This window comes from Drosophila eugracilis, unplaced genomic scaffold (assembly GCF_018153835.1).
Source record: "Drosophila eugracilis isolate 14026-0451.02 unplaced genomic scaffold, ASM1815383v1 contig_90, whole genome shotgun sequence".
Lineage (NCBI taxonomy): Eukaryota > Metazoa > Arthropoda > Insecta > Diptera > Drosophilidae > Drosophila > Drosophila eugracilis.
The window spans coordinates 4,925,955-4,938,233 of NW_024573812.1; the positions used below are offsets into that span (position 1 = coordinate 4,925,955).

Below are 12,279 nucleotides of genomic sequence, written 5' to 3' on the forward strand. Positions count from 1 at the left end.
AGGATAATGCACTGAGAAGGCAGATGGAGATGGATCTCAAAATGTAATAAATTTGAGAATATGTAACTTTATCTCATGGTTTGTTAGGAAACAAAGGCTTTTCAGATTTTTGGTTTTACTAAACCCATTAACAGGTTCAAAACTAAACATAAATCTCTCCCTCAAAATCAAGACTTGTTCCTTAACTTTGCTTATCTACAAAACAACGTCTAAAATAATGGTTTTTATCAAGTCACGTACTTAGGTTAATTAGTGAGTTAGTTGGTTACAAGTTCCATTACAAGTTGATTACAGGTTAAGCGGAAGATAATAATCTTAATTAGAAGCTAATTAGTTTCAAAAAGGCGGCTTGATGGCTTGTTTAACAAACAGAAAAAACATACAAAAAAGAAGTATTTTTCTTTACAAATCTTAAACTGCAAAACTTCTAAGAATCCTGCCAAATCCTTCAAGGAATCCTGCTAAGCGGAACCATCTTAAACTTGCAACATTGCAACATTAACCCACTTTCTCTCAGTGCCTGTTGTTTGGTTAGCAGACCTTTCCTTCAAAAAACCATAACGTTCTGCGCATGCGCACACTCATATTCCTTGTGCACTGGTGTTTGTTTTCCTGTATTTGTATTTGTGTGTTTGGGATACGTATTTGTATTTGTATTTGTCCTCGAAGCAAACTGTGAATGCGCACGCTCCGCGTTGATTGATGGCATTCATTTGCCACTCGGACAGGGCTACATTAATATCAACAGCGGCAGCGCGCAGCTCCCATCCCCATCCCATCTTCAGCTTCAGAGTCGACCTCGTCCTTCCCCCGCCCACTGGACAATAATCATCCCAAAAGAGGGCGTTACAGATGCCCCCAAAGGGTGTGTGTTTGTATGTGGGGGTGGGGCGGAGGGGCTGGCATTCTCAAGGCTTTGTGTGACTATGACTAGTCGCCGGCGAGAGTGTTTGCTTAGCTATCCACGATCCCAGATCAGCCGCAAGTCCACTCTTCACGTGATGGAGTAACCAATTGGTTGAGTTCCAGGAATCCTTCTTTATTTATTTATTTTATTTTATTTGCTTGCTTGTATTTAGCATTTAACATGTGTCTTTATTGTTTGCTTAAAACTAAGTAAGAAAATTAAAACAAATTATAGGCTAAAATCATAGATCTCTTGGTTTTTTTACATTAAATTTGATAAGCTGGTTTGGCAACTATAAAATTTTAAAGTTAAACCTATAATTTGTTAACATATGAAAGTTAAAACTGATATTTAAGGGTTACTTCTTAAAGTATTCCCATCTTTATCTGTAATCTTAATATATGCACTAACAACCACAGTAAAAGTTATTTTAAGCATAATTTTTCATGATTTATTAATAAAATTAAATAAAATATAAAAAAACCCTTAAAATCAAATTGAAAGAATTCCAAAAATCTTTGCCTACGTACCCCCTGTCACATACTCGCATATACATTTCCATATCCCCAAACGATCCACATCGCTGTGGCCTCCATCTTCATCTCCGTCGCCGGAGCAGGCCACAATCATTACTCACTCGCGCTAATCCCAGAGACTCCATTCCATTCCGCTGCGACCAAGAAAAATCACATGAGCGGCATTTAAAGATTTGGGCCGAGTGGCTGTTGGGGCAGATGGAAAAGCTGCAACAGCACCACCAGAATTTGCAACCACACAACGGCAACGGCGGCGCAACGGCGATAAGCAGCTCGGGAAAACTGAGAAACCAAGAGAGATGGCAATTGAGTTGTTCCAACCAGCTGGGCCATCTGGCTTTGACTTTGGAGCTCAAAGGAGCAACAGCTATTGCAACTGCAACTGCAACTGCTGATGATGTTGCTGCTGCTGCTTGCCGGAGCTTGCTGGTGCTGGCAGCTCCTTGCTACTCCTAACCATGTGCTGGTCGTAATGGCGATGCATTTATTAAAGGCTTTTGTGCGTGCGGGCTTCGGGTTGCCCCTTCTCCTCCGCCATCTCCATTTCCATCTCCATCTGCATCTGCTCCTTCAAAAAGAAGAAGAGAAACTCCCCGCTGGTCGGTCCGCTCACTTGCTTAATCCATAAATGGAAATTAATGGTTGGCATAAGTGTGTGTGTAGATCCGCTGAGCCTCTCAACTTGGCTAATGGCGCTGCTGGCTAACGGTACTGGCCTGAGTGCCACTGCATTTGCATTTGGGCCTGCAAAAATATTAAGACATAAATGTCATCAACAATGATACGGAAACATGGCTCTTAGAAGGAGTCGAGGCGAGGGCTATGTTCTGAGACTGAGGGTAAAGGCTGCGTGGGAGGACCAGTACAGTGGTCTCTGTGTTAAGTGTGAGAATTGCATATTTATGTAATTACTTTAAGAAAACAAATAATTGTTATTATGATCATATTTTAGCCAACTTTTTATTGTTAATAATTGCTTAAACATTTATAGGATTTTTATAGAAATTTATCACTTGTTTGCTTTTAAGCATGTTTAATATAGAGATCCGGGTCATTACAGTTTTTAAGCGGGACAGGTTGTATTAAATTTTATTTTATAATTCGAGAAGAAGTTAAATAAAGTAGACACAGGTGTCTGTTAACTCCAATTTTCAGTTTTTTAAACAGTTTAAATTGGAATTCCAGAAGAGGAATCTTAAGGAAATGGCTGCTAGTTTTAAGTTGATCGAGGCTAGGAGTTAGAAGCAGAGTTAGATTAGGTTTAGGCTGTTACCTTTATAAAGTTTTATTAAATATATTTTAATATATACTTTAAAGTTATGTTTTATGTACTTCTTATATATTAAAAACATTACAAAAACTCCATTTCCTGATCATCCAAAACAAAAGTTTCTTAGACTTAATTTCTATCAAAACTACAAATATTGATTTGGATAAAAATTACTGATTACAGAGTGCTAGACCATAACTAGAGGGGGATAGACGTAGAAACTAAATAATCAAATCAAAAAGTGGCAAACAGATAAACGCCCACTGGGCACAGGGAAAACGGGCATAAGGAATCCCTTTTCTTGGGTCATTTAGATGGCCGGACCCAAAGAGCGTATAAAAAATGATACCACAATTTATGGGCGACATCTAATGGCGTACAGATGCAACTTAGTTGGCGGATTTGCAGCATCTGCTGCATGCAACGCAATGCAACGGACTACAACAACAACGGCAACAGCATCGGCAGCAAGTCTCATAAAACATAATCAAGTTCACATTCAGAGAGTCTCAGAGTCTCACAGTCTGAGACCGAATGAAACCGGGCGACAATGGCAGTCCACATCCTGCCTAGACCTACGTTCCTACGATCCTACTACGCCCTCTCCCTGGATCTACATCTCTCCGGCTCTATGCAAGATTAATTTCCAGCCATATTGTCATATTCTGGACTGTGTGTTGCAGGCAGCAGCTGCTGCAGTCGGCAGGGCATATAAGTTTTATAAGCGTTTTGACTCCATTAACTCTCGGCGGCAAGCTAATTTCCATAACTTTTTTGCCTGGCGTTGGGGTAACCAATTTATCAAATTGGTAAGTGCAGCGAGGTGTGTATTAATTGTCAGCCATTTGGCATTTGGCAATCGATGAAGTGGCAGCAGAAGGGCGGCTATGTGGGCGTGGGCATGGCTGTGTTGCGTGGGATGAGTGTAGAGTGCTCTATATTGGAATGTGATCTTAATGGACGCGTCTAATTGAAGAAACTCTCTCTCTCTCTCTCTCCATGCAGATCATTAATTGATGCTTCAGCTGTTGAATGGAGGTTAAGAGAGGATTGATCATAAAAGCCATTGGCCCCGAACCGGTTCACTCAGCTAACTAAATTGATTTGAGGGCAATTTATGTAAATTTAGCGTCTTGTTTGGCTTGCCTTGTAACATTTCCATAAGTATTTCGATTGTTTGCTTGAAAAACACTTTTCTCTTTCGAAGCCAAGTTTGTTGCCTAAGTCTTTTGTTTTGCTTGGCCAGACGATGAGACCACACACACAGCACACAGCACCCAGCCATTGAAGGCATTGATTTCACTCACTTACCAGGGCCTAAAAAATGAAACAAGCCCGTTAACAATTTGCACAAAACATTTGCGGAATCAAGGGGGGATGAGAGAGAGAGAGTACTAAACACGTGGAAAAAAGAGGAGGTAAGCGGTATGAGGGGTCAGCCTGTTCGCATTCAATAAATAAAATGTCAAAACAATAATGAAATGAATTATGGCCGCGCATCAGACCGAGAAGTTGCATCTTGAGGCAGGGCGGCGGCGTGGGCTCCATTTGCAGTTGGATACCTTGGTTACTACCTGGGTATCTCTGGATACTTGGTCATCCGAGGATCGGGGCAATTTCTGGCCGCTCTTTTATTTATTGATTTCGTGCGTATGCACAATCAGAGGCTCGTTTGGCCCGACCCTCCGGCATTCTCGACTCTAAAGCTCGTAATGAAACAGAGTGGATTATCCAGGGCCTGCTAACGCCGCCGGAACGCAATCAAAACTTTCGCTGCCAATGCCAAAGTCAGGGCCCCAAAACAGACCAACTGACTGAGACCAACAAACAAACAAAAACAAAATGCAATTATTTCGATAAAAATGACCGTTTACTGTCGTTTTGTGGATATTGGGAGCCAATTTATGTGCCCCTTTGCTCAGGTGGGAGGGAAGTTCAGGGCAGGCAAACATGAAGCATCATTTTCTGTAAAATGTACGATTCGGTTTGGGTATTTTTGTTGTTTTTGTTGCTGGTTATTTAAACTGGGTCAAGGAAGCAAAGAAATTTATAAAAATATGTATTATTGGATAAATGTTTGGATGGTTTGTAAGGAAATAAAGAGGAAAAATCGATTTAAAAAGGTTGCTTGGTTTATTTTGATGAAGGAAAATTAATTTATTTTGAAACTTTGTTAAGAGTTTCATTTAAATATAGAAAACTTAAATCCTTTTTATATAAATATTAATATTTAATTCTATAATTTAGCTTCTTAAGATATAGTTTGTCTGAACTGTTTATGAACACATAGGGGGGCCCTCGGAAGATTTCCGTTTTAAAATCGCTATAAAAATATCAATATTTCCCAATTTTCCTCTAACGTAAACTTAACCATTTTATAAACCGCAAACCTTCTACTAAATATCTGACTTATAGACAATGACATTCGAAATCTTAAAGTTAAAATTATCGATAGTTCAAAAAGCAAACGCTACACTGGCCACCCTGTACTTATTAATCAAATTTAAAGTTAAGTTGGTTTTTTCACATCTAAACAGATACAAGATTCACATCTCAGCTAGAAGACTTTTTTCATTGACCAAATCAAATAGAAACTGAGTGTTAAAGCTGAAAATTTGTATTTTATTACAGCTTATTGTTTAGTAATCCCGTTTCCGACTGTCTTTCCAATGCCATAAAGCCCATCGTTGTAATGCTTTCGTAATAAGAAATCGGCCAAGAGCTTTATTGTCTTACATTTTGATACTAAGAGCTGTGGATCATTGGGGATTTTCTGTTTTATTGATAGTTATCGCATAATCAATGCTCTATGCCTGGGAACAATAATCAAAACCCAAATTGATATTCTCGAAAGAGTTAACGATGGACAATAAAACACTTCAGGTTCATAACTATGCTCATAAAAAGTTGATTTGATTTTTGTGTCAATTTAAGGCCATGTCCGAGAGACAACGGAGTCGATAGTTATCGCTGACTCGTGTTTCGGACAGCCATTTAACCGATTATTATGTGGATTTTTTTGGGGAGATGATTTATGCGTTCCGATTTTTATGGTGCACTTAAGTGTTGGCCACTTAGCCATTTTCGTCGGCTCTTGTGGGCGAGGGGCGTGACCGCAGCGACAAATAAGGCATAGCATTTGAAACGCCCAGAGTGCTCTTTTTTTTTTTTTTGGGAAAATACTTATAATTTTTTTTATACTTCTCTTTTTGCATATGGCCAAGGCTCATTTGTTGCTCGGCAAATTCCCCATTAAAAGTCCACAGCTACGAATCAGCCAAAAAAAAAAATATTTATATATATATCGCCTCTGACCACGCATGCATATATTAACGATGGAGAGGTAGGGTAGAGTATATAGTATCGATACTGGTTTATGTGGCCCTAGGGGCCCAACCAGCCCAAGCTGCAGCGTTCTGATCGTGTAAGCTTTATTTGGATCAAGATAAAAATTATGTATGATCAGAAATCAGTTTGACAACAAAATGCTTTATGTGCGCAATTCTTAACGCTGCAATTTAACAAAACGGCACATTAAGCCCCCGGAGGGGGGAAGGCGTTGGTATGGGTGGGTAACCCACTTTCCTCCGCCGCCGAGCGCAGAACGTCCGCGGCATGCTAATAAGGGCGGCGCATACTTTTCACCCGGGCGAAAGTACATAAAGTTAAAATGGCTCATGCCGCCCTCGCCGTGTTGCCTTCTCTCTCCTCTACCTCACTGCCCAAGATCGCTGTTCATCATCAGCGCTGAGACCGATCGGCATCCGCAGCATCTTCACATCGCGGTTTCGTTTGGCAGGGGATCGATGCACTCAGGAAATATATTGTTTATGGTCTTGGGACCTCTCTTATGATAGAGTTTCTATGCCGAAATGTTTACCTTTCCTTTTAAGCTAATTAACCTCATGTACAACTTTCCATAACTATTTCATTTTCGCCCATTGACATCTGATACCTGATCTAGTTATTACAAATCGCCTGTCAACATAAACATCTATCAAGAACCACTACAAGTTGCATGCTAATTCAGTCAAGGCGAACAAGCTAAGCAAGAACTACTTTCTCTTTAGATAAGTAAACTCTTTTTATTTTTTATTTCTCTCAGTGAAAGACCTTGTCCTGACTTTGACTCTGGCCTCCGCCTGTCCATATCTGCAACGTCGATCAATGCAAATTTTCTGAGCTGATCAAACTGGCCAAGAGCAGCAGCAGCAGCGGCGGCAGCGGCAACCTACGCAGCAGCAGCGGCTCAAGAATTATTATTAAATTCGATATAAATAATATTCGCAACAGCGGCTGTTCCCCGCCCCCCACCAGATCCCCTCCGCTGGACAGTCTGCTGATTAATAAAAGACGGCTGCCGTGGCAGAAGTTCCGAGATGGCCTGCGGTGCTTAAAAATTCTGAGGCATCTGTCAAGTCGAAGCGAAGGTGAAGGTTTCGCACAGGCGCAGCAGGACCTGGTCTGTGGCAGAGATCTGCCAGAGATCTGGTGCATACGGGTGGGTATATGTATATATATGTATATGGGGATCGCGAACCCACAAAACTGAACGTTTTGCATATGTTTGCGTGTATGTGACAGTCGCATAATAACGCTTCAATTAAGCCCAAGCGATTCCCTGACACGATTTTCCTTTGTGTGGTTCTTGGCCAAAAACTCCACTGCCAGATGCATATCAATAAGATCTGACGTCAATTTTGATAAGCGAACGCATATTATTATTGTTATTATTAGCCATATATACGCCTCCCTCTCTGCTCCTCCTTCCCCCCACGTAATAATCAGTGGCGCGGAGAGGGGTTGGCTAAAAATCCCTTGGAGCATTTTGTTGGGTAGCTGACCGCTTGGACCGCGACGGATATCTGGCATATCGACATATGCCAGCGAAAGATGAAATTCCTGGGAGCATCCGCACACACTCACGGCAGAGGAGCACACACTCACGGCCAGGAATAAAATAAGAATTATGCTTAAATTATGCAAGGTCCAACAATTTACAAAGTGATCGACCCCCAACCCTTTGCTTGAAAGTGCCTCCCCTTCTTGAGAGCCCTGCTCGTGGGTTTCTCTTTACATGGTGAATGGATGTGGAACAGTCAGGGCTGGGAAACTTGGGAGATGTCAAAAGGGAAGTATCTTTAATATAATATTGATATGAAGGTTCTCAAAAATCAAAATTAGTTTTAAAATCAAAGGGTTATTCATATTTTTCACATTATTTTCCTATATCCCCACCTAGTAAGCCCCTCATTTCCCTCAGTGTACGATCGATTTGTGGAATAGATAAAACGTTGACGTTTTGATCGATATTTATGATTCCTTCGCATGAAGAGCTACTCCATCCAGTAGAACCTATGTCCTGGAGCCCAACTGGACAGAAGCTTTGGCATCTCGCAGGAGTGGGAGCAGCGGGAGTGCTGTGTGATTTAGGATTTCATTTGTTAGTTGGAGGCCAAAACAATTTGTTGCCTGTTGCCAAGGTGCCTGGCCGCCGCTTCCTCTCCGTCTCCCTCTCCTTCTCTCTCCTTTTCTTTTTTTGAAAGGGCCACGGATATTTCTTTCTTTTTTGTGGCGCATCCTGATCCGCTGCACTCTCCGAATACATTTGTAGTAATCACGTGTTATCGCCGCATTTGGACATTTTAAAAGGTCATAACTTAAAACCTTATCGGACGGACGAGGAGAGGCGAACGGAAAGCCAGAAAGAGACACACAGCGAGCGCTGGAGTTCGAGTTTTGAGTTCGAGTGCGACATGCGACATGCAATGCAATCCAAAATGAACAAAAAAAAAAAAAAAAAAAAAGAAGAGAAGAAAACAAACTCACTGAGAGACATCCAAAAGTAGCCGAAATTGAGCTGAAGGATAACACGAAATGCCAGCGGAGACAGCGGCGTTCCAGCACGCAAACTGCTGGCCAGATGAGAGGAGCCAAGTCAAGTGGTGGCCCAAGGGGTGGGGCCACCATTACATTCCATTGAGCGCACTCCGATAATGAGCCCCCAACATGCACTTGAAGAAAATAGGAGGAATACTGAAATATTTTTGAAACTTAAAGTTAGTTTTTCAGTGAACTTAAGGGGAAGAATGTGAACTTAATAGGTACTTTATGGGGTTATTTTGGAATAAATCATTAAAAGTGAATTCCGATTTCTCTCAGTGCACTCACGCACCCTCTCCCAGCCGCGCAGGACACACTTTCCGGGGCCTTGTGGTGCGCTAAAAGCGAAATGATAAGCTGACAGCTCCGGAGTAAGTAGGCGACCGACCTTAGCCTCCTCCGCTTCGCTCCACTTCCGCACCTCTTCCTCTACTCCCATCCACTCTTCCTTTTGGCGACGCCGGCCTTTTATGATAGCTGCAGGGGGGCACAGTCCATGCAACTGAATGGCCAATGAATCTCTGACTCTGAAATTGCGACCGCAGATGACTCACAAACACACACGCCTGCGATGGGATTCGCATTAGAGTGTAATACCCAAAACGGATCCAACAAAAGCCGACATGGGATCGGATCCCTGAGAGTATTTAATGTCGAAAATCGAAATTGATTTTGATTTCTTGAAAATTTGGCTATAGGCTATTAAAGTTTTTATTTGAATTTAAATAAATATTTTTATAGTATACGTTTTTATATTTTTATTAAACCACAAATCTGATTTTGATTGGAAATATTTTCTGGGAAAATTAATAAATCTTTGAGGAACAGTGAGAAAAATGTTGTTTAGTATTGGAGGAAATAAATTTCTGAAAGAGTAAAATGAAACTGTTAGAAATGCTTTTCCAGCTTGGTTTATTTTCACTTTACCATTATCTGAAATTGGTTTTTCCTTTTCCCTACCAGACACTCCAAGTTAAAACCCTTAATATCCTGGCCGACCTCCTGTTATCCTCGCCGACATCTGCTCCAGTCTGATACTGATCCATATTCGTTGCCATAACCCTTAGCCCGACTTTCACCAGCGGCACAAGTCCTTTCCCTTGGATCGATGAGCCGTGTAAATGGGATTCTCCATTTCAGAGCGATAAGGTCGGAGGAATGCCTTCTGGCTCGGATATCAAAGTAATTACGTTCCCAACCAGCAGAGCTGCGCCAGAGGGTAGGAAATAGAAATTGTTTGGCTGGTTTTGTTCATTGTTACCAATTTTTATGGAGAAATGAGATACCCAAAGGTACGATCCGATTATCATCTAGTTTTCCCCCCACCTCCTCCTCCTCCTCCTCATCAACCTTCCAACTGCCGCACTTTGTGTGTTGACATTCCCCCGCTCTCTTACCATTTCTTGTGACATTTTCGAGGAAAACTCAATACAAACACAAACATATCGTCCCTAGATGATGCCTAAACACTCCCATTCAATGACAAACGTTAAATTTACGACAATGCCCCTTCGGGCAGGTAAAGAACTCAGGTGAATGGTCTCTCAGGGAAGGGGTGTTCCTTAGTTTAGGATTTTAGGTGCTCAGAGGGGCAGGGGGCAGATGGCTATCGGACCGCAGTCGAAGTCGGCACAGATGACTCATCAAATTAGCGTCCAGGGCGCGGGCGATAAGCGTCCATGCGAAGGATTAGTAGAAAGAGAGAGAGAGAGGAAGAAAGGAGAGTTTCGATTGTTGGAAATCATTTTCCCAAAAGTTGCTCATATCATTTTACAAACAGTCGTAGCCACTCGAGACTAGGCTATAAGGTATTGTAGTAACCATTTGCTGGGAAATTGGAAAATTCCTAGGTTTTTTTTCTTTTTTAGACCACCCTCACTGGCAGGGAAACATTGTTAAGTTGTTATTAATTGCCAGCGATTTATATTTAGTTAATTGGGTTCGTGGGTGTTTCGGTTTGGGGACATCAATTAGGTTGGTATTTAAGGAGAGGGATTACCTTGCTATTAAGATCGATTTGTAACTCTTTAGCTGAGAAATAACTACTTACTACTAACTACTATCCTAACTACTAAGTTCCCTAGACAGAAACTTACAGTAAAAGTAAACCATAGAAGTCGACCATTTTTCTAGTTGATTTTAGGGATATTCTTCCACCACAACGATCTATAAACCGCTTTAATTTAAAACAGATGTGCATCGCCTTCTCCTTCAGAAGGTAACCTCCTGTATTTACAGTTATGCCGCGCAATTATCCGTTCAATTTGCACAGGAAGCTTTTGTCGCGCAGTCGCTTTCGCGATAATCCGACAGCAAAATATGCGAACGTTAATTACGCTTTTGGCGAACCTCTTACGCACTCTCCGATACTTCGATACTACCACCAATACACCAATGCAAAGATGCTTCGATGGAGATGGAGATGATGCTGCCCCTGTGGCTTGTACCACTTGCCACCACTTGGTAGCTGGCAAACCAACGGCTGACAACGATGCCTGACGGCAGATAATGCTGATCGCATGAATGATGGAAGGAATCGAGCGGGAATACGAGTTCTGTGATCGATTAGGGAGCCAATCCAGAATGCAGAACCCCGAGCAGAGAGGTTGATTGAAAGCTTGCAAATTGTTTGAAGCATCTGGGATCAGTGTGTGTGTGTGTGTGTGTGTGTGTGGAGTGGCATCCAAATGGATGCACTTATAGGTGGTGTCATTGGCCCGTCTCAAAATGTTGCAGCCACCCAGGTGGATATGGATATGGCTATGGGATATGGATATGGATATGGATAGTTTGAAGTTGCCCCCTCACTGCGTACGCAGCCATTTGTCTTGACCCCAAAGTGCTGCATGCGGTGTTACTTTCGTTTCTGATTAATTTGAGCTAATTTGTTAAGTAATAACCAGGGAACGGAGCAGCTCGGCCCAAACGAAGTTGTAAAAATAATATAAAAACAGTTTGAAACAAATCCCCGTGATCTTCATTGGGTCCCCAGCGATTTATTAACACTTAACTCCGCTCGCTCGCTCCGTTTCGATCAGATTGGACGCCCTTTATGCGTAGGAGCTGTGTGAGTGTGTGGATGCCAAAGTAGGGCGCCAAATTGTGCACGTCTTGGTCTGCGGGTAACACACTCCCTCGGTTCCGGGACCCATCTCCATCTCCATCTCCCAATCCCAATCCCGATCCCATCACTCTTATAGTAACTCTTTTTGGAGTAGAGAGTGGAGTGGAGTGCAGTTAAGCGGGTTTAGTATTTCGATTATTGACTGCATCGAGCAGCGGGTGGTTGGTCATGTTGGTCGTCTTTAGGTGGAAATAAAGATGGAAATGGTCTGGGTCCCAGAGTCCCTGCTTAATTGACAGGCACCCAAGCAGGTCACTGCGAACAGAGATGTGAGAGCCAATTGATGGGCCCAACAGGAGAAACCTTTCTTTTGCGGATAATCCTCACTTTTCGATTGGTGGTACATGTTATGGTTGCTCTTCTACAATCGTGTTTTATGAAGATTTATGTGGGATTATAGGTTGAGATTTAAGTTTTAAGGGTTTCTTTCCAAACTGTTTTGTTAGTCTTGGGGAACAGTCTTAGACTACCTTACAAGCTTCTAGCTTCGAACTTTATATAGATTTCAGTTCATAAGGAAACAATGTTAAAGACTCTGATTACTTACCTATTATTCTTT

At 41.9% G+C, this 12,279-nt stretch overlaps 1 protein-coding gene across 1 annotated transcript; it reads left to right on the plus strand.

Annotated features, from left to right (window-relative positions):
* Positions 1-2,234: 2,234 nt before the first annotated feature.
* On the plus strand, positions 2,235-8,146 carry LOC108112102. Its single transcript, XM_017221852.1, is given in 5 exon segments — positions 2,235-2,282; positions 6,897-7,136; positions 7,138-7,214; positions 7,956-7,977; positions 8,066-8,146. Coding segments are annotated over 5 exon segments (468 nt in total).
* Positions 8,147-12,279: the final 4,133 nt, after the last annotated feature.